Below are 21,073 nucleotides of genomic sequence, written 5' to 3' on the forward strand. Positions count from 1 at the left end.
TTTTTGAAGCTACGACATTGTATTTGTTTCTTGCGGCTATAAATAACTGTTGGCTCGTTGGTATTAGGTGCTGCAAATCGATCTTTCCGGATTTATTGTTATTGCAGTTTATTTTACTGGTTTCGGTGCGCGTTAAATATTTTCTGTAGTGTATTCGCGAGTTAAAGTCAGACGTCAAGACAATGTTCGAAGAACGCTCGGCACTCGTTAAGCGGCAAATGAGTTCCGTTTTTAAAAGAGAAACGCCGGCTATTTTGTTTCGAGCGTAATCAATTTTATTGTAACGTTAATTCTTCAACTTTTTAACGATACCTTCCGGCGGCTAACAACACGAGCGTCACGCGACCGTTAGTTTTCACAATGTTTTACTCCTGGAGGATATACTCGAACAAAATCTAGATGGCACCAATTTGCTGGGCGTCCCTTGCCTTGTTGCGCACGAGTATTGAGCACCGGAAGGCGTTCTTGCCGTTTTATGGGACGAACTTCGAGCAACCATTACATTAATCCAATTGTACAATAATCTCATTTTACACCTTTCTCCAACTTGTTTGTCGTCGCGCATTCACGCACGGATCTCGAGTCTTGTTCTATCGTGATGCTTTCATTAGAACATCAGCTTTAAATTTGTCTACACAATATCGCGTACATTATTTCAATATTAAACTCACACCATTCAGTAACAGTTATCAAGGTTCACTCCAAATTCTCGTAAAAAGAAATTAAACAAGCCACACCTTGTTCAGTCATTTCGATCTTCCTCGAATATTTAAACCTGATACAAAAGTTTCTCATTTCTGATCCATTTCCCAAGGAGTATCATGCGTTGACGTCTTCCTTCGATTACACAGAAGTTCCACGGATCACCGGTTAGCTTCTTTAATTCGTATTTTCTTTGGGGACCGCGCTTCGTCTTTTACGACCGCGTATTTCTCCTCCCTATCTCACAGTTAGGAGGAGAGGCGAACCGAGTTTTCCCCCCTCTGCCCCTTTCCCTTCTCTCCGCGCACGCTCCCGCCTCGTTTCCTTCCTTTTTCCCGATTCCGCTCGCGTCTCCACCCCGCGGACGCCCTTTCTCGATTCCACCGGCCGCGCTCTCTCTCCCTTTCGTCGTAGACTCGATTCCATGGTCAGGTATCCCCGGTGACGACCAAGGTGAGAGAGGCTGTCTCCCGTAGGTGGTGGACGGGGGTTGAAGGACGCGAACGAGATACGAATATCGCTGAGACGTCGGAAAGTTCGTGCTCTGGAGAGGGCGGGCGGCTGCTGAATCATTTTTCCCGGTCCTCGTGACTCATGACTCCGCGCATCGTCGATCGGCCTTACTGCGGTCGAGTTTACTGCCTCCTCGGAAATTAGATCTCGAAATATTGGATCGCGACGGGGATGGTGCTCCCGGAGAAAGTAAACGGTTCATTGGTCTTTCGTGTTCTTTGCATAGTGCGATTGGATTGTCTCCGTCGATTTATTTCTCACTGGAATCTTGTTCGTTCGAGTGAATTTGCATGGTGCTCAAGTCTGTTCTCAGGAGTGTTGGAGGGATTTATATTTTCCACTGTTACAGTGTTCAATTTTGTAAATTTGTAAATAATATTTTTAGTTCGAGTGGTTATAGAGTATTTCGTAGCAGTTGAAATTCGAAGGATTTGTTTCCTCTACTGTTTAGATAATTTTAATCACTGGACTCCAAATAGAATGAAGAGGTCAATAAAATCTGCCCAATTCTCTGCTAGATCTAATCCCACGAAATTCTCTATAAAACAAACGCATAGAATCCCCGTGATATTTGTAAATAGTAAAACTCACGATTCATTTGCAGAAGTTTATCTCTCGTATTTTCAATTTCGCAATGGCGAACCCGACAGCGAGTTCTCGCGCGAAGGGAATAACCCACCGAGCCACGCAGGCGACATCTCGGATTTCCCCCTCGCGTAGTGGTTCAGCTTCCTTCTTACGGAAACCGCGAAAGCTCCGGGGCGCGTTCAAAGGCGCAGGAAGCGGGGCGGGGCCGATAGTTGTAAAATATGATCTAGGAGCCGAGGAACGGCCCGGAGGGTGTTTACCATTCCGAGTTTTCACGTAATTGTATTCACGTGGAGAGCGTATTGCGTGGGGGACGCGATCATCGGCGTCCGGGGAGTCTGAGGACTCGCGCTATAGGCGGGGACCAGCGGAAAAGAAATTTATAATCCATAACGTTTCCGGCTTGAGCGCGGGAAACAAATGGTCCAAGGAGGATGCGACTTGGGGAGGGTATCTGTATCGTCTTTGGGGGCGAGTAAGTACATGGCAATAGGGTGGGACGGTTTAAACCCTTTTCACCATAAGAATCTCGTATTCCGAGTATTATTTCTCAACGCAACCAATGTTCTTGTGACTTTTCTGGGGATTCAGAGGATAAGTTTTGCGGAAATATTTATAAATACACAGAATTATACAAATTCCAAATATTTACGAAACCTCACGGAACTACTACAGAAATTAGCGCATTTATCGTACATATTTCAAGATTTTCTACACTAAACCAAGTTCACATGAATATTTTCAAATTACAAGAACAAATCCACGAACCACTACAACTACTCTTGCCACAACTTGAAAAAAATGTCCAACGTAACCTAACCCACAAATAGTACCATTAATTTTTTGCTGGTTCCAATCAGGAAGAAGCGGAAAGAGACCAAACCGTATAGCCACGGTTTCGGATTACAGCTAGGCCAGGCGCGTCTACGGAGTCCGAAGGGCCGTTTCTAAAAATGGTCACCGCGACGCGGCGTCGCGTGAAACACGTTCAACCGGGATTTCGTTCTTTTCGTTCGGCGTCGGGCGATAAACACTCAGATTATCTGCATTCTGGGCCCTTCCCCGCGTTGCTTCTTCGCGCCGATAGTCTTGCATTCCAGCCGGGTCGGTGTAAATACCAACACAGGCCGGCGTGACACGCACGGTAGGTTGGCAACCATCGTATATTCGAAAGAATATCACCGGGGTTGCACGGTTCTATCGGGCCCGGGGAGTGTTATAACGCCCACAAATCGACCTACGTGCACATACGTGAGAGAGGATCGGTTCCCGCGTTAAAATACGCGCCGACCGGACAGATAAGACCAGATTTCGGTCGGCTGGTCATCGGGTTATATCTGATTCATTGGTCATCCCGTGGCTCTCCGCCTTTTTTTCTCTTCCTCTCCCCCGGCAGCAGCCATTGCCGGTCGCACTCACCTTGGAGAACCGGACACGGTGTTGTCCGTTTTCCAAGATTTCCCCGTATCGACGCGCCGTAATCGCTCTATAAATCCTTACCGTGGCTCCTCCTCCTCGCGCGGTGTTTCAACAATTTTTTAAGCTCACCCACGAGCTGCTCGATTCCGTCCAATCGTATTGTTCGACTCTTTAAAGGAATTATACGATGCTGTCTGCCTTCGCGAGTGTCCCCTTCGGTACAGAAAACAGAGGGTTTGTAGTAGGAAAGAGGATCTCGGAGGTTTTCATGGTTAGAAACGGTTGTTCGGGGGCCGAGGTTGCGATTGTAGGGAAATAGGAGTTGGTAGAACTTTTGATTACCTTTTTACGTCCTCTGTGACCTTTGGTCTATGCAGGGGTGGCTTTAGGATGATGGGCTATATAGAATTACACGGAAGTTACCGCAATTTCCAGCATTTGTCTAGATGCCCCTACATACGCCCCAAATATTAAACAGCCCTTGCATTACTGCCCAATTTCATTACAACTTCGAATCCACCTCCCATAACTATGTAACGTACCTATCGAAGGCTGATAGATTCATCAATACGCGAAGGTACTACCGGGTACACCTTCGGCAACGACCAATGCATCTTCCCAAAAACTTCCCCAAGAAATAAGAAGACGCAGCCGGGAACAGCGATCGTCGGAAGGTCAACGTGCACGGAAACGAGGTTGCAGAAGCCGGTGCACCGGCTCACGGCCACACACGTCGCAACATTCTCGTCAGGCGTTTCCATACTTTTATCACCGACGGCCTCTCTCGGATTTTTCGAATATTCCATCAACGTACGGAAGTCGTATATTACGAGCGGGGAATGTATACGCGCTGCGAAGGCACCGAGCGTGCCTCGCATGCTACCGATTACTTTTTTCCTCGCCCTTTCGTCCTGCGCCGGGTAAACGAGCTACACCCGTAGAAAGAGAGAGTGAAAGAGGCGAACGGAGAGAGGAAACGAGCGAGTGAGGTCCTTCGTCCTGCCCTCTCCTCGGAACCTAGCCATACCTCCTCCCTCCTTTGCCCAAATCCCTCTCGAACCGGATTCTTCCTCTCCTTTCCCTGTTTTCGTCTACCTGAATTTTAATGCCGAATCGCCGCGCTGCTCGCCGACCTTTTTACCTTCCCCCTTTCTCCTTTTCGTCGTCTCCACCTTTCTTTCGAGGGAATTCTCTTGGAGAAGATGGCCGACCGCGGAGCGCTCGTTCATTCGTGAATCTTATTGTTAGGAATTTTGGAAACTGAAGGGTCATTCGAAATGGACAAGTTCGCAGTTGGTTCGCTGCGGTTCATCGAAATAAGGGAATCCTTCAGTTGGATTTCTGTTCTATCGGGAAGTTGTTACATTGTGGATTTGGAAGTGATGGTTTTGGGGAGAGTCTTGCTGAAAGTGGAATTGAAATTGCATTCTCTATTAAGTGTTGAATTAGGATTCAAACAGTATCAGAGGCTCGTTAAAATATATCGAAGCTGTAGCTTTTTAAGATGCTTATTAGATAAACATGTAAACTGTATTATCCGACTGCAAGTGTTTATAGGTATACTTACTTTCGGGTTTTTGTATCGCGAGATAACAAGTGAGTGAGATGTAATGTATTTAAATCATTAGCACTGACCGACGCTAATAGCGTAATCTTACCCGTTGCTTTATTCCTCATTCGACGCGTTAAAAGCTTTTATCGCGGGCGCTTCTTAAGATAGGAATATTTATTATTCAGACAAACAGTCTGGCGTTCATTATCTATTCCTGAACGTGAAAACGGATTTAAATCAATTTTCTAGCCAATAAATGTTACAGCCATTCATCATCCACTGTACAAACATTGGAGTTGAACTGTGTCTATAGCGCAAGCGTATATGTATCATGAAAACTATATAAGCCCAATTCATCGTCTTTCAAGGCGTTCCCAGAACCAATTTTCGACTGGCCCGTTCCGCACGATCTTCACCGTTCTTTATCGGCGTCAATTGACCGAGAAATTGATGCCTGCAATTCGCCCTTCATCGATAAGACCTCGATTAATTAGACCGCTGGCGTAGGCGACCGTCTTCGGCGCGATCAATCATCGAGGTCACAGGGTTCCTCGCCCCGGCGGACTCCTTTTACGGCCATCTTGCAAATTGCTAGAGATAGGATCGCGTTTACTGCGACCAGGCTCGAAACTAAGTCGAAAGTTTGAAATATTTCATTGATAATACCAAAAACGAGGAGAACAATTTTAAATTTACTGGACAGAGACTGATACTTTTATGTAGAATAGGAAAACAAAAACGCGATAAGTTCGAACCACTTGCAAATACTACAGAATAGTGCAACCTACACTCTAAAGTTCCAGATCAATAGAAAAATTATACCCTTTCTTCTTTTCTAAGACAAGAAATTAATGTTCGTTATTGAAGTTTCGATAATAGCTGTTTTTCAGATTTACAAATTGCCAAGACACTTCTACCGTCCCTTATAAACCGGTATGACAAAATGCTGGAGAAATTTTGGAACTCTGTTACTGAAATACATTCCTTAAGAGGGTGATGGTTTCTTCGTCGAAACGAATGAGTCGAGTGCCATTTTCATCGTGGAAAATAAGCAACGACGAAGATTAAACGTCAAGGCGAAGTCACGTTTCGCTCCCTCGGGCATCCCGCGAGGCAGACATCTTCTAAGTCGGTCTAATCTCGCTGGAAAGGGGTTTCAGAGGAAAAAGTAAACTGTACCGGGGATCGATATCGACGTAAAAGGCGCCGGGCGCCGCCTACTGTCGCGGCGGCTGCGAACCTCGATTCACGAAGTCACGCGGAAAGATGATTGCTTCCTTCGACGACATCCTGGGACCGGAATTAAGCGCCGTTGTTCAGATACGGATACGGACGCGTATATATACTCACGGACTGTATTTATTGCGGGCTGCGTCGTCATCTTCCGTTAGGGGATGAAGGATGTTGCGCCATTGTGCAATTTCGTGGAAATTTATCGTGTCCCTTCGTCGCGGAAGTTTGCTTCTTGCGTAGATTTTAGGGGATGGAAGGATTGAGATGCTTTTCATATTTTTATATAAATTAATTGCGGAGGTTCTTAATTATTTTATGGGAAGTTTGGGGTAAGTTGGTGAATTGAAGAAATCATCTGGTGTTCATGTTAGAGGATCTTTTTATGTAGTTGGAGGTTAATCCTTTCGAAATTGGCTATTATCGTTGCAGAAAATAGTATGAAGGTGTAGAAAAGTGTGCTGAGAAAAGTAGAACGATGACAGATAGAAACTGGCAAAGATGTAATGTAACAAAAACGAGAACAGAAGTTACAAAACCGAAAATTACATGCATTTTAGTTATTAGCACCGTTTTTCATTCAAGACAATCAAGCACTTTGTGCAACAACTGTTGGGTGTTTATGCTCACAGTTTTTCACTGCCTTCGATCATCTGTTCGCTACTACAGACAATTGTTATCTGCCCGATCTTACAGGAGGTTATTGAAGATCAAGGATTATAAAAAATGTGTGCGTATTCAGTAAAAATATAGTGTACAGTTGAAATCTGCAGATTACGCTGCAAACGTGTCCCGTCGGGTGAACGACAAATGTTCTCCAAGACAGTTTTCAATATAAAATCTGTTCAGCAACACAAACAATACCATTGTTTCTTCCTAAATATAATATATCAACGTATTTACACTTCAGTTACTGTGTCAAATTAATATCATATCAAACATACTAAGAAACACATGCAATTCACGTTCGAAATTCAACGTCCGTCGGACGGTACCATTTTGTTACTCCGAAACCCACACTCAAGATAAATCCGCCTAAACTTTTAAAAATTCTACAACAAGACAATATATCAATCAAAATCTTGATTAATTGATCTGTCCACTATCCTCCATCGAAACTCACTATGCTTGTAAAACAATTCTCCCTGTCGACAAGCCATGAATAAACATTATTATTCGAAAAAACACAGTCAACGCATCGAACAGTCTGTCAACCGACGTTCTCACAGCCGGCACTCCATTATACACACAATGAGTTTCTCGGAACAGGCGATGCACGGGATGTTCCCGCGTCGGCAAACGATCCGTCGGCATTTCAGCCTTCGGCTCCGTCGGGAGAACGTCGTTGGAACACGGGGATAACTCGAAGGTCGAGTAGACAATCGAGAGGAATCGTCTAAACGTCCGTGGAAATTTTTTTCCCTCCCCGCAGAAGGTTTCCTTCCGTCAATACTCCAATTTTTTTGGTATCTCCGAGCATTAGGCGGGACCTAATAGCGATCCAAGGCCGTGTCGTAACGATCGGCCCGATTTTTTCCTCTCTTCCGCAACGTCTCCTCGCCGTGACCCGACACGACCGTTTGTCCCCTCAGTTTTCGTTCCAACGGCGCGTCGAGCTGACGCGAATTTGAAAATCGTGCGGTCCGATCGAAGGTTTCGCGTGTCAACCGACGCGACGCGACGCGACGCGAGGCGGCGTCGCCATTTTATTTTCACAGCCCTGGACGCTCGCGATGGAGTCGAAGGTAACCTTTAAATTTCTGAGTCAGACTGTCCGAAGCGATGAATAATTTATTAATTGCGTCGCAAGTGTCGCGCGTAACACGGAAAAAATGTCGGCAACACGGATCGGGACGAATAATTAGATAAAATGAATTCGAAGATGAATAAAGTGCGAATAAAGTATTGCGAGCCGAGCGTAATCTTCACGGGCTAGGTTTAGGGGCCAAGTTGCTGCCAATCTTAATTTATGTAGCGTGTAATTGTTCTTGGTTGCGCGAGTGAATTAATCGGAAGTTTTATCATACGAGTGGTTGAGTTATTGCGGCTTTCGCTTGAATTTTTTCTCATCGACGATTCGGTTTTGGATGCTTTGAAAAACACGCTAGAATTTTGGCTAATTATTCATGGAATCTTGTTCGATTTCAGTGGTTTTTAATTGGCAACCGATTTGGACGTTTCTGCGAAGCTTTTTCGATGTTTTCTTCGGTTCTGTCTTAAAATGACTAGACTAATGGGACAACGGGATGAAATTGTTAATGAGATTCTTGCTGGAACATATAGACGCAGACGTCCGATCGAGTGAAACGGAATTTTTGATAGCGAAACTTTAGGTGAAGCTAAATGTTCGCGTCTTATCTGCAGTGTGCCTTGTATATTTTAATTTTTATCAGTCGAGAGCGTGTTTCGCATTCCTTCTCTCGAACACTCGGGATTTATCACATTCGTACGACTAATAAAAATTGTCTATCGCCGGAAATCGTTTCTTTAATTCGCATGGGAATTGTAATACAGGTTACGCCATGGTTCAATTCAAGATCCGTTTTGTTCCTCATTTTTCTGAGCCCATCGAATTCCCTGGATTTACGATTATGTTCCTTTTACTATGTAAGAAATAATATTCTTCACAACATAGACGTCTAAACCGTTATTCCGACGTCTTTAAAGCTTCCAATTGTAAAATGATCAACCCTTTAACGTACGCGCCGTAAATTACGAAAGAATGATGTAAAATTTCCCACACACAGCTCTCGAATCCAAGGGAATCTATTATTACTGTAAACTGTATATGTACCAGACTTCCGCCGCAAGGAATCGAAAGCTATCAATCCCGAGTCGCCAATCAAACGGCACTAACTCGAACAATTAATTCAAAATTAGTCGCCCCGCGCACACTTCTCAAGAAACTCTCGCGTCAAAGGGTTAATAACCACGTCAACTACCGTGACACCGAGCCGGCGACTCAATTAAATTCGCGAACCGACGGTTCCATCAGGGTGACGTCGATAACGAATACTCGCGAAACGAAACTCTGGAGAACGGCTTCCTATTAACACTAGAAGCACCGGACGTTTAATAGTATTAAAGGACGTGTAATCCTTAGAAAAACTACGATAATAGATTCCTCTCGGTTTCTCCATATTTTCAACTATAGTATCCCAGCGAAACTGTTCACTTTTTAAATTACTTCGGACAATTAATACTTTCAAGAGACGAATAACTGGGAAATAAGTGAATTAAAACCCGCCATTTTGACGGGCGCGGTAGATTCCAGTGTTAAATACCCACAATAACGTCTCTAGAGACGTATGAAGATCTCCGAGCCGCGATCGTCCAGCCGGAAGAGCGATTTTTTCGAATGCGTAATTTGATTACCATATTCAGCGTGAAAGTGTTTCTACCTTTCCGCGCGTCGTTATTGCAATATTCAAGAAGGCGCACGGGCCGAAGGTATAGGTAATGCAGTCATTCCCGGCGTGTTTCAAACGTTAACATCTAAGAAGGGAAAGAGAGAAAAAGAGGGAGAGAGAAGACAGACGAAGAAGCGACTTTAAACGTGTCATTTTTGTCCGCAGGTTTCCCCATGTGGCGAAGAAGAGTTATCACTATTCATTCACCGCCCCACCTACGGCCCATCAAAGGTGAGTGCGTACAATAAAGGATAATTTACAACTGGGGCCCCGCGCGAAGGGAAGACAGACAGACAGAAAGAAAGAGAGAGAGAGAGAGAGAGAGAGAGACGAGAGAGAGATGATACTTAATTGCAAAGGAACCAGTCGAACGCGAATAACGCGGCCGTAACGAACGGTCTAACGAGTGGGAAACCGAGATTCGCGCCGTTATCGCGAACGGGATCGGCCAGTTCGATGAATCGGTACTCGCTAATTGCGGGGCATATTATTAATTAATTAACCGACGCCCGCGCCCTCGCGCTCGCGCGCGCAGGGCGTTTCCCACGGCGAAATTGCTGCCAATTAATTAACCCGGGATACACTCGCCCGTTTTTCTCGCCGAAACGCGATCCGCCGGACACTGTGGATGGTCCTCCGTGTTTTTGCACGGTTTTTCGGACGCTCGTGTGCTTTTTGCCCCGGCCATTCCACTGTTTTTCTGCTGCACGGCCTTCGAATAGGCTTTATATTCTTGTCATTGGATTATCAAGTTCTCGGGATAGATATTGCGTTTTTTATCGGTGCCTTTTATTGTCACGCTGTGTTCATTGAGCTACATTGGTATTTATAGATGTAATTATGTAACAGTACGAGGAAAAAATAATTGAGGTCGGGTATGCAGAGCGAGATTGGTTTATAACTGAAATGTAAAGAGCGATACTACAATATGTTGAGTTACTCGTATGCAATGTTCGTCGATTAAACGGGAGCCTAAGAAACAGTCTTCTTGCATCTCCGTACGTTCCGTAAGCTGTGAATATTAATTCCTTATCCATTCATTATCATTAATGATCCGTTGAATATGAAGAATTCCATTTAACCGGGAAGAAGTTTCTAGGAAGCTATTTCTGCCGAAGAATCCAAAGCTTGACTGATGAATATTCAGAACAGTTCCGAGGCGACACTTTTTCTGCAGCAGGTAAATCACAACTCTGTTTGCCGAGTTCCCAGCGAGGGGTAGGAATTTCGTGGCCACCTAACATTTTCATTAACATTCTACATAATTCGCTGAATAGCCTTTTAACGATCATTTAAACAATTCCACTTCCATTTAATACAGTTCAAAATATTCGAAAATTAGCATTTATTCTTCACAATTCGCCCCATAAATTACCATTGAGAGTGCAACAAATTATCTTGGAAACTCAGTTTCAAACGTCTCCTCGAGAAACCTGCTCAATAGGAAATTCCGCTAAATAAAGGACGCCAGAACACGGAGGCGTCGTGGATGCATAACTTCCACGGTATAATTTCAAGTATTTTTCATCGCGTCGATAATTCAAATTCCCGCGGCCGGGGGTTGCGTCGCGTGTCGGCCATCGCGGACAGATTAAGCACGTTCAGCCGTTCACGATTCTGTAAACGGCCGCGGAGCGTACCGGTTTTCCCGAGCCATGTTGGTTCGGTATCGTAGGGCTCCGCTGCATGCCGCTCATTAAACGCGAATTTGTCGACGTCGTTCGCCGTAAATCTGTTTCGACGTAAACGCACTGGCTCGGGCCGAGCCGCGCATTACGTCCCCGGCATGATTAACACGCGTATCGTAAAATTCTAGCGGCCGAGGCTAGCCCGACGACAGCGGTCGTGTCTCGTCCGACGCGACGGGCCGAGATCATAGAAACGGCGAACGGAAGCGAGAGTCGTCGTCCGTTTTTTCCTTTTCGTCTGTTTAAGTGTCTCGCGGGAAAGCGTCCCGCTGCTAATTATTATGTAACTCTTATTATTCGCCGTTTCTTCCGAGTGTCTATAAATTAGTCACAATTATATCGTTCCTTTTACTCATTATTAAACGAACAGTTTCTGGAAACGTTGTTATTAGACGGTAATTAGCTGACGCCGGACGCTCGCGTATTAATGGCCGCTCTTGATTCGCGGGACACGGCGGAATGAAAGTTTTAATGGGAACGTGACGAAACTTCTAGCAGTAAGAAACAAAATCCTAGCGAATTTAGCTTTTTATTTGCGAATGCTCCGCCTAGAACTGTGAATTTCAGTGAATGCTTTTGCTCTAATGCCTGTTTTGATTTGTTTAAATTAATCGAAACAGATGATTACTGTGAAATTATGGTATTCCGTGGTTCCGGTTGAGCTAAGTTGGTCGAGAATCAATTTCATAAGGAAACGATGATATTGTTATGGAAATTAGCAAGATACGAGCAAGATATTCTGCAGTTACTATGTTATTGTTTCGTCGACGACTCCTAGCTGCGAAATTGATCCGGATATTCGATGTTCGAGCGGACCATGAGAATGTTTCCTGTGTCGTCCCTGTGTTCCGCGTTTACGAAAGTTCCATTTTATTATCCGCGGCCAACGATGGGTACTACAGGGATATTCACACGTGGTTTGTTTGATGGGGCTATGAAATCCACGTACTTTCCACCCCTTCACGGTTAATTCGCCTAATAGAGGACCGCGCTTCTTCCATTTTCCTTGTTTGCGTTGCTTTGTTTCGTCGGTGGCACACGGGCCTCGGTTTATAGTAATATCCTTAATTTAGGGAGGTTTCATTGAGTCTAGGTACTGCCAGCTGGCATTGTTGTTCGAAGTGGTCGTTCCAGTTAACGCGAACTGTCTGTGTAATACACGAGATCGAACAATTAGGGCGTCATGTCCTTGGAGATCTTGGGATTAATCACTAGAGGTTAAATGCTGTGGAATACTTTAGATGATTATGATCTAATTGAACGTTTCATTTGGAGGGCCTTATTTTTTATAACCATTTTAAATCATCAAATGTTTCTTACAGGCGATACATGCAATTTGTTAATCCCGTATAGCGTCAAGATTCTTCAAAGAATCACTTTCATTGGAAAGTTACTTGGATTGCTCGCTTTTCCATTTAATTAGAATTATGTGCATCGTATGTGAAGAAAATGTTAGTATATAATTACTTGCTTGATTAGGAGTTATAAATTATTAATTAACATTATTAAGAATGAATATTATTAATTTACACAGGAATGTTGGACAGTTTGACGAGTTTACAGGTTGCCTTGAATGTAAGGACTGATTTTGTCTCAGAGTTTCTTCCGACCCTTTGTGCCTCGATCTCCGACTGTGTCTAACTCTGGTCCAGGGGGAGGCTACCCGGCTTCCCCTCGAGGCCGAAGGAGTGGAGCAAACAGGTCCGCGAAATCGAGCACATGTGCCTAACCGTAAATTTGCAGGGACACACCTTCAAGGGTTTTAGGGTTCCAAATAAGGGCTGCTGGAATATGGTATTAGTCAGTGCGTTATGTTCGACGGTCGAGATAGGTCGTCGTGTCACGCGTGCCGGGATTTTCAATCTCTTCTCGCCGCGCATTCGTGAAAGTTGATCGAGAATAAAAATTAATAGACTTTGATTGTTCGTGAAAGTTACTTCCGTAAATCGTATATCTGCTTTTTGCGTGGTTCGTGACGTGCGACGGACGGCGAGGCGGTTGAACGATGTGTGGCGATGGGAAAAATGGTATCACAGGTGAAAAAACCATAATTACGACTTATTGAATCACTAAGATTAACAGCAATTTAATTTTGAATATCGAAAGTAGTACCGAATTTTCTCTATTAAAGTTTGATCATTCAACTTTATACTGTTACTGTGCTATTGCTGTAAGTACTATCGTTGTATCATAGCTATATTATTTCTGTAGCATTGCTATACCATTACTAAACCATTGTTATACCGTTGCTGCACAATTCTATCGCCAGTTTCTCAAATGCCATAATTATTGAACGTCAACCCAAAGAGCGACCCTTAATCGAAGGATTCTCGTTTGCAAAATACGGCAGTGCAAGGACGAAAAAAACAGCCAGGGCCGCGACAATCGAGGATACACGCCCAGAAAAATGTCCGCGATCCGGCGTCGAAGTAAATATTTGTTTACCCCTAAATCATCGCGACGCGCAAGAAGATCGTAATATCATCGAGGTAGTTCGAAAGTACCGTGATAAGCTGACGCGGCTTATTTATAGCCAGTCGTATCTTCTTCCCTCCTCGATTCATTAAATTAATCCCCCGTGCCCCGCGGCGATATGACGTATCCTGGATATTATCCGCGCCGGCAACAAAAGCCGCGGGGCCGTTTTGTTGCCCGTTGCATAAACAAAGCGATACAACCATCGAGAAAACGATTTCCAGCGATCCGCGGCTAATTAACGTTTAATGCCCGACGGTTATTATCGATCGTTACCGTTCGGTGGATCGGTTCCGCGACGCGCGCAGCGATCACCTGGATCCCGAATCTTGGCGACGAGAAAATGGCGCCCGCGATCCGGGTTCCGGCCTCACGCGAAATCCTCCCGAACGGACCTTCGTCTACGATAATTAACCGAATCGGTTCTTGTTAGTCGAACCGTTCAATTGAATGACGATTGTCCATTATCAGCGGCGAACCGTTCTACCTAACTTATATAGAATAATGTATCTGTAGAATAATCTAACTCGAACGGTAATGCAAATAATTCCGTCCGTTCGTTCTCTCGATTGTGCTGTTTCAAATTACTAATTAGTCGATTAAACTCTTGCTGCCATAAATCCCTGTTCGATCGACTATTACACTTACTTTTCCGCGAATCTGGGCCATCCGTGCAATGAATATTAGTCCCGAACAATTAGTACCGTTTATGAATGCGCAATTTCCTATTAACAATTAAACCGGGTGTATAGGAATCGTGGAATTCGACGGCCGTAAAATTGATTTAGATTCTCGTAATGGACGTAGTAAAAATCTTGATTGTTTTGCGCGCCGAATTTCTGAAGAACTAACAGAAGTATTTGTTTCATTTCATGTAGGTACATAGTTTAATGTAATTGTGTTCGAGTAGAATTTTCATTCGTTATTTCCGTGTTGAACCTTTTATTCGTAGAAAATTTCGATCGACGCGTTCGTCGGCCGATGTTCATCGCGAGTTCGGTAAATCGGTGCCGGCTCCGAGCCGGCCGGCCGGCCGGCCGACCGGCCGATTGCAAAACTACTGATTTGTTGCATGCATTGCGTCGTAAAACCGGCTCGGAAAAAAATCCTCCGGCAGCGCGCGCTGCCTTCCGATATTTACGAGCTAGCGTGTGCGCGATTGTATAAAATCCCGGTTTCGCGTACCCGAGCAAATTGCATTTTTCTTCTTTCCGCCTCTGCCGGCCTGTACAACCCGAAGAAAGCGTTCGCGCGCGCACTCGTGTCTGCATGTGTGTGTGTGTGTGTGTGTGCTTGTGTGAGAGAGCAACCCTCGAATCGACGAGCTTCCAAGGACTTTCATTGCTTTCTTCGATGGCCTCGCTAGGGGTGGGAAAGAAGTGCTGAGACATCGGTCATGCAAGCTTTAGTGCGTTAGTAAAATTTCTAACATTCGCATTTGTTTCCTGATCGCGATCTAGGGACACGCTGTGTGCTGCAGCAATTTAGAAATTGAACTTTGTGTCGGGCTCGTGCTTTGTTGATTTCGCCGGTTCACTCGTTTGCGAGCAGTTCTTGGAAGTTGTTTTGTTCTTCTCGTGAAATTGAAGTCGTGCGGAGTTTATTTTCATCGTGTTCTTTGTTCCGTTCGATTTGAACGGTTCTGTTTCCTTGGTGTGATTTATTCTGACGAACCACTCGTCCTCATTGTGTAGATACATATACTTTTTACTATATTCCATAAAATTACAGTTGATATAGTGCCCTAAGAATAATTGCAAATTTTTCTAATTGAACTTACTATGCATGAGGTAGTAAAAGTGGAATTACAATTTTATTGATTGCTTCTTTCTTAATTAGTAGGAAGTAGAACAGCTATTAGAAGAACAAGGTATCAATCAGTGAAGTAAGATGAAGGCTCAATTTATGGGTGAAACAGGGGTGCAGGAAAGGGGGGAATTTTCAAAAATATTCTGAATTTGTGTAGCTACTATTATGCGAACAGTCCGACCTGTATTTTTAGTAGCTACACTTCCCAGGACTGCACAGTGCAGAACGTGCCTTCAACCACTAAAATGGCAACCGGACCATGATCCCCCATTTCCGCGGTCCGCACGGTATCTGAACGGAGAGCGGAAAGCAGAATTCCGTGGCGTGACACGCGTGTGCTCTCAGAGAGAGAGTGTCGAGCAGCGGCGACCATTATTTACGGCCGCGTGCGCGCGCGAGAGACGCTCGTTTTATAAAGGCGATAAAGGCGAGGTCCCGCGTTGCGTTGTCGCCGCGTGAGAAAGGTCGCAGTGTCGTCAAAACTGGTGCGGAACGTTCTGTAAACAGATCTTCGGCATTGTTCCATTCGCCGATGAATTTTCAACAAATTATAACAATTCGTCCACGAACTGTAGAACGGAGCAAAGAAACTTAATATCTAAATGTAAAATTAATACTTCACATTTTTCTAAAGGTCAAACTTGACAATTATTCTATCACTTCTCTCCGACTATTTAACGGCTGAAATGGATCACTTTCTTAAACCATCTCCTGCATGTCCACAAAACAATAGATCAGTAATTTCCACGTCCAACGAAGACTCTACCAAGCGGTTAGCCGAGTATATCCGAAGTCGCACTCGAAAGGACGAAATCTCCAAAATACCGAGCAGAATTGAATTCCATCCAGCGATACTTAGTTGTAGGCAGGGGTGTAAATATTCCGTACGTATATGACAGCAATAAATCGGCGAAAGAGGAGAAAAAGCGCGGAAAGAGCGAGAAGAGATGTGGAACACGCGAGTTAAGGACTCGGGCAGCCTCGAAAGCGTGGTCCACGGTTCACGGTCCGCTTTCCTCTAGTCCGGACACGCTGAAAGCGCATTCGTCGCGGGCATTCGCGCGTGTCCCGTGATCCCCGATCCCTGCCCGTACCCACGGACGGCTATCATAAAGCCATTAACTTTATTATACCGAGTCATTAACTTAAATATTACGACTCACGTGTCGCGGGGCTTCGGCTCGTCTGATTTATCGCCGTGGAGCGCGCGAGCGGAGTCGCGGCCGAGCCGGCTATCCGCTCGTTCCGTCTCTCGCGCAGACGTTCACCTGTTCTGGACCAGTTGTTGCGCCGATGGAAAGGAATCTTCGTACACCCGGCCACTCAAGGATACTCGGGTTTGCGCAATCCTCGAGCATCGGGGCTCAGCTTCGCGGAGTCTTTTAAATCAGATCTGTGCGAGCAGCTAGCTTTGATTTTCTGGAGCTTCAATTTGTACGGAGTCGACGTTCTTTGAAGATCCTTGTGATTTCAATCAGTTTTGTATATTAATCGCACTGTTCAGTAGTTGGGAAGTTGATTGATTGAGTCACACGAAGAACTATTTAACACTAGAGCTACTAAAAGGATTAAAACCATCGATTTCGAAATTCTTCCGCAGTATTTAAAGACACATGACGCTTTGAGAAACTTTTACATAAGCTGATCCACTAATGTACACTCTAAAGGATAAATATCGAAATTTCAATTAATCCTTGCTATTGATACAAGGAAATACACAGCAACTTAGCTACCCGCTGGTCCCAGCCTCAAACGTTCCGCCGTAAAAATCAGAGTAACTTATAGAACGAGTTTGTCCCATGAACAATTCCTATTACGAAACCTGCACAAAGTGTGCAGCACACGAGACCGTTCCTCAATCTGGAACAGCCAGTGAATAGTCTCCGATACTCGAAAGCTCGAAGCGACCAGCCAGAAAGGCCCGGTCGCAGCGGTTTCCTTTCCTGTCCGGGCGTAAAATTCCGTGGCTGTGTTTCGCAAAAACCGTGCGCGGGCGATATATCAAAGGCAGAACGGAACAACGAACGACGGCGTGCTAGAAGGGCGGTCGAAGACAGAGAAAAACGGGGCGGGAGAGAGAGAGAGAGAGAGAGAGTTGCCGTGGAATCGGGACGAAGGTCGAAGCGAGGGGAGGCCGGGTTCAGAAAGGGTTCGTGGCCGGCGCGCAGCGAGATTTTATATGAGTTTCGGGATTTGAAATGAGGATTTACGGGCGGGCCGCGGACCGAGGAGGCAACATTGTTTCAAATAAGACGTCTCTCGGCCTATCCTTTCTGCCCCTCCGTCCACCTTGGAGGTAACTCTCGCGTCTGGCTTCCAGAAAAAAAAATGGGGATCGCGATGGGGAGTCGCGGAGAAGAAGGCCGCGTTCACCGAGACTATAATGAAACGGTCCGTAATGGACGGGTATCTTGCGAAACGCTCCGAGTCCCCGGCCATTTTTCTGGAGATCCACTTTGTCTCGCGATACGTGGAAAAAGTTGCCTCGGACGCTGGAAAACGATTACTTCTGGAATCGTAATTGTATAGGGGTTGTTGTTCCGTAGATAGCGGAGTCCCGCTTTTGGAGCAGGCAATTTGACGAGGTTGTGTTTTTACAAGTTACCCCGAATCGATAGGAATATTTATTAAGCTGTTCCTACGAGTTTCCGGAGATAAGACTGGCGATGTTAAATAATGGAGATACCTTAGTGTAGGTGTTTTGTGTACCTATTGTTTTTTGGGACGGTCGGAGTTAGGTAAAAATTGGATTCCCTTTTTTTGAAGATTTTTGTTAAGCCTGAGATTGAATGCGAGATTCATTGGCTTGTGTTAATTTTGTTGTACCATGGTTCACGTTCGTGGCATCAGAATGAGTGCATAAATCAACACTTTCATTGCATTACGTTTACGTGACAGTCCTGTAAAATATATCTCTCGTGAGTGCATTAAATTTGCTATTTTCTGATAAAAACCCGAACCCCCGCGTCGTTCACCTACTTTGTAGAATGTGCAAATAGTCTCGGGCCGTACCGTTCAATCCGCTTCATTCGAATATAATCTGTGCCGTTAAAAAATAGGGAACATATCTTCCTGACACCTAATGAAACTTTGAAGTACCACGGATCGCATAAGCGAACACGCAACATGCTGCTCGTACGTCTCGTGAATGTGCAGTGGAACATAATTTATTGTCGCTCAGTTCATAAACACATCATACCGAGGATGGCCGCACGACATGATTGTCGAGATTGTAATCTTCGGTTGTAGATGAATTTTTATAGAACTGTAACCTATTCTAGCCACGTGGGCTCATTAAAGCGGGCGAACGGGTTAAGAAACTTCTGTACGCTTTAGAGCTAGCGAAGATTGTAATAAAACAGTGGGCGGTAGTTTCATCCCTTAATGAAGTTACTCCGAAGTACCATATAAGTTAAAATATTTGTTACATAAATTCCTTTTTTCAATTTAATTTGAGCAAGCACTAATCTGCGAGTGATCATTCCAAAAAATATCTACGTGTCGCTGAAATAATCTTAAAAGATTTCTAACAAGATTACTAACCATTCAAGACGCAAGCAATTAATACAGCTTCCGAAATAACTTCAAACCTAATCTCTACAAAACTTCTCATTCCCAAAGCCCCAATTTTTAAACGAGAAGCTCACAGAAATCTCTTAATATATCATTACATCGAACACACTCGAAAAAACCTCGAATTTCAATCTCATCTCACCTAAATACGCATCGCGAACGTTCGTTCTCAAAACTCCCCATCAACCTGCAAGCCATACGGTACCGGCTTTCCGCCAGAAAATAAATCCCAGCAAAGATGCAAACGCGCAAGATACCAGTCCGTAGTTCCAAGAGGAAACGAATCGAAAGAGAAGGAAATACGAGCGAGATCTTCGCTCGGCTCAGCAAAGGACGTCTACCATCTGCATCCACGTTTCCACCGACAGACGCACACACACAGAACAGAAGGAAGAAGACGACAACGCCGACGCTCGTCCTTTCTACCGTAGAACACGAAACAAAAGGAGAAGCAACAAACGAACGAACGAACGAACGAACGAACGAGGAACAAAAAGTAACTCGGTTTCGCGGGAGGATCCCTTGATCCGTGGTTCAGCGCAGACCTATAAGCATATAGATGGAGATTAAGATCGGAATAAGACCGAGAGGAGCCGGGAATCCACGGAGAGCGAGGATGAGCGAGCTGGGAAGGAGTTCTCCTGGGTTCGCCAGGAGCGAGGGAGAACCGGGTCGGTGGTGAGAGAGTCCTGCCAGTGGAGGGGGCTCGAGGATGGTGTGCGAGAAGGGAAAAAATGGGTGGCGCACGGCGAGCACGGGAGGCCTTCGGGTAGGGATGCAGCGGGGGGATGAGCGAGAAAGAGAGGAATCGCGAGAAGAGGGGATGGAGCGAGGGAATGGAAGCTGAGGGAGACCGAGAGAGGAGAGAGAGCCGGCTCGGTAGGAGGGTTTCAACTTCGATCCACCGGGCTCTACTCCTCTCTGTGTGCGCCTGCAAGTATGTAAATGGAGGGATATTACAGCGACGCGTGTGAGTGCGTGCCTTCGAACTTCGAGCCGGGAGATGCTGGATAGATGGAGAGAGAGGAAGAGTGGTAGGACGGGGCTAGAGAGGGACGGGGATAAGGTGATCGGCCGATCGCACGCGCATGCGCCCCAACATCTTTATGAACTCGTTATTATAGCAACCAGCGGATAATCAAAGAGCGGTTCCTATGAGCCGGTCTCTCGATGCTCGTTGTTTAGCGGCCTCTTCTCGTTTCTTTCGGCCCTCTCGCCGCTGGTTCTTCTTCGTTTTGGCTGTTGCTTGTTTCGAGCTTCTCGAGATCGGAGGGGCTTGCGGTGGAGGAGAGTCTTGCGATTTAGTGATTTGCTTTTGGATGAAGGTGGAAGGACTGTGGGAAGGATGAGGGTTGAACGCTGGTGAGTTTCGTTGGATCGGGCAGTGGGATTTTGGAAGCAGCAAGTTTTAGGGTTTTCGTAGAGTCGATCCTCTTGCACGATGAAATTGACGCTTGTACTATTACTTTTGAATTTCTATTGTTTCATGTTCTGTCTTTTAAAACAAAATTTCAATCCGCGATCGTCGAGACACCTGACTCTCGCTTCAAAGTATTTACTAACCAACAATCTACCGTTTAGAAATTCACCTTCGCATTCAGCCATCACCGCGAACCACGCGAGCAGGTTTCCGCGGCGCGGCATGCATTTAGGCATCGCCAAGATGGCGGAGGACCGTTAAGGGAGCTCTTAATGAGGAAAGTTTTCATTACGCGAGCATTTAAAATTAAGACGGTCCGCCTTGTCCCGGCATGGTTTCTTACCCCCAGAGCATCACGGTTCGTTGAATTTCACGTTCGCGCAGGCTTCCACCCTCTTCCAACCCTCCTCTCTTCTTCTGCGTGGTCGCGAAAGCTTCCGAGGAAGCCGTGCAGCGGCCATATTACCATGAAGAGGTAGGGCTGGCGAAATTCCATTTCGAAGCAAAAAGGTCCCACGTGAGGGGAACACGCCGACTTCCCCTGTATTCCGCGGGCTCGTCTATATGTGCTGGAGAATACCGTGGGGTGTCGTTGCTGTGTTCGTGTCGACGCCACCGCGGAACGACTATGCATTTTTCACACGTACGTCCGACCGTCTCGTCCCTCGTCAGACGTTGCTCTATGTGCTGGGTA

The 21,073-nt window shown here is 45.5% G+C and overlaps 1 protein-coding gene across 3 annotated transcripts in view; it reads left to right on the forward strand.

The window, feature by feature from the left end:
- LOC116424229 (uncharacterized) overlaps nt 1-21,073 on the forward strand; it is a 51,768-nt gene that overhangs the window by 3,007 nt on the left and 27,688 nt on the right. For 2 of the 3 annotated variants that reach the window (XM_076367629.1, XM_076367630.1), the window contains exon 2: nt 9,580-9,645. In XM_076367629.1, the coding sequence (XP_076223744.1) occupies nt 9,580-9,645 (66 nt within the window). Of the gene's footprint in view, nt 1-9,579; nt 9,650-21,073 lie in introns of all 3 variants that reach the window. The other variant, XM_076367631.1, reaches the window with a different exon arrangement.

This window comes from Nomia melanderi, chromosome 5, assembly GCF_051020985.1.
Source record: "Nomia melanderi isolate GNS246 chromosome 5, iyNomMela1, whole genome shotgun sequence".
Taxonomy (NCBI): Eukaryota; Metazoa; Arthropoda; class Insecta; order Hymenoptera; family Halictidae; genus Nomia; species Nomia melanderi.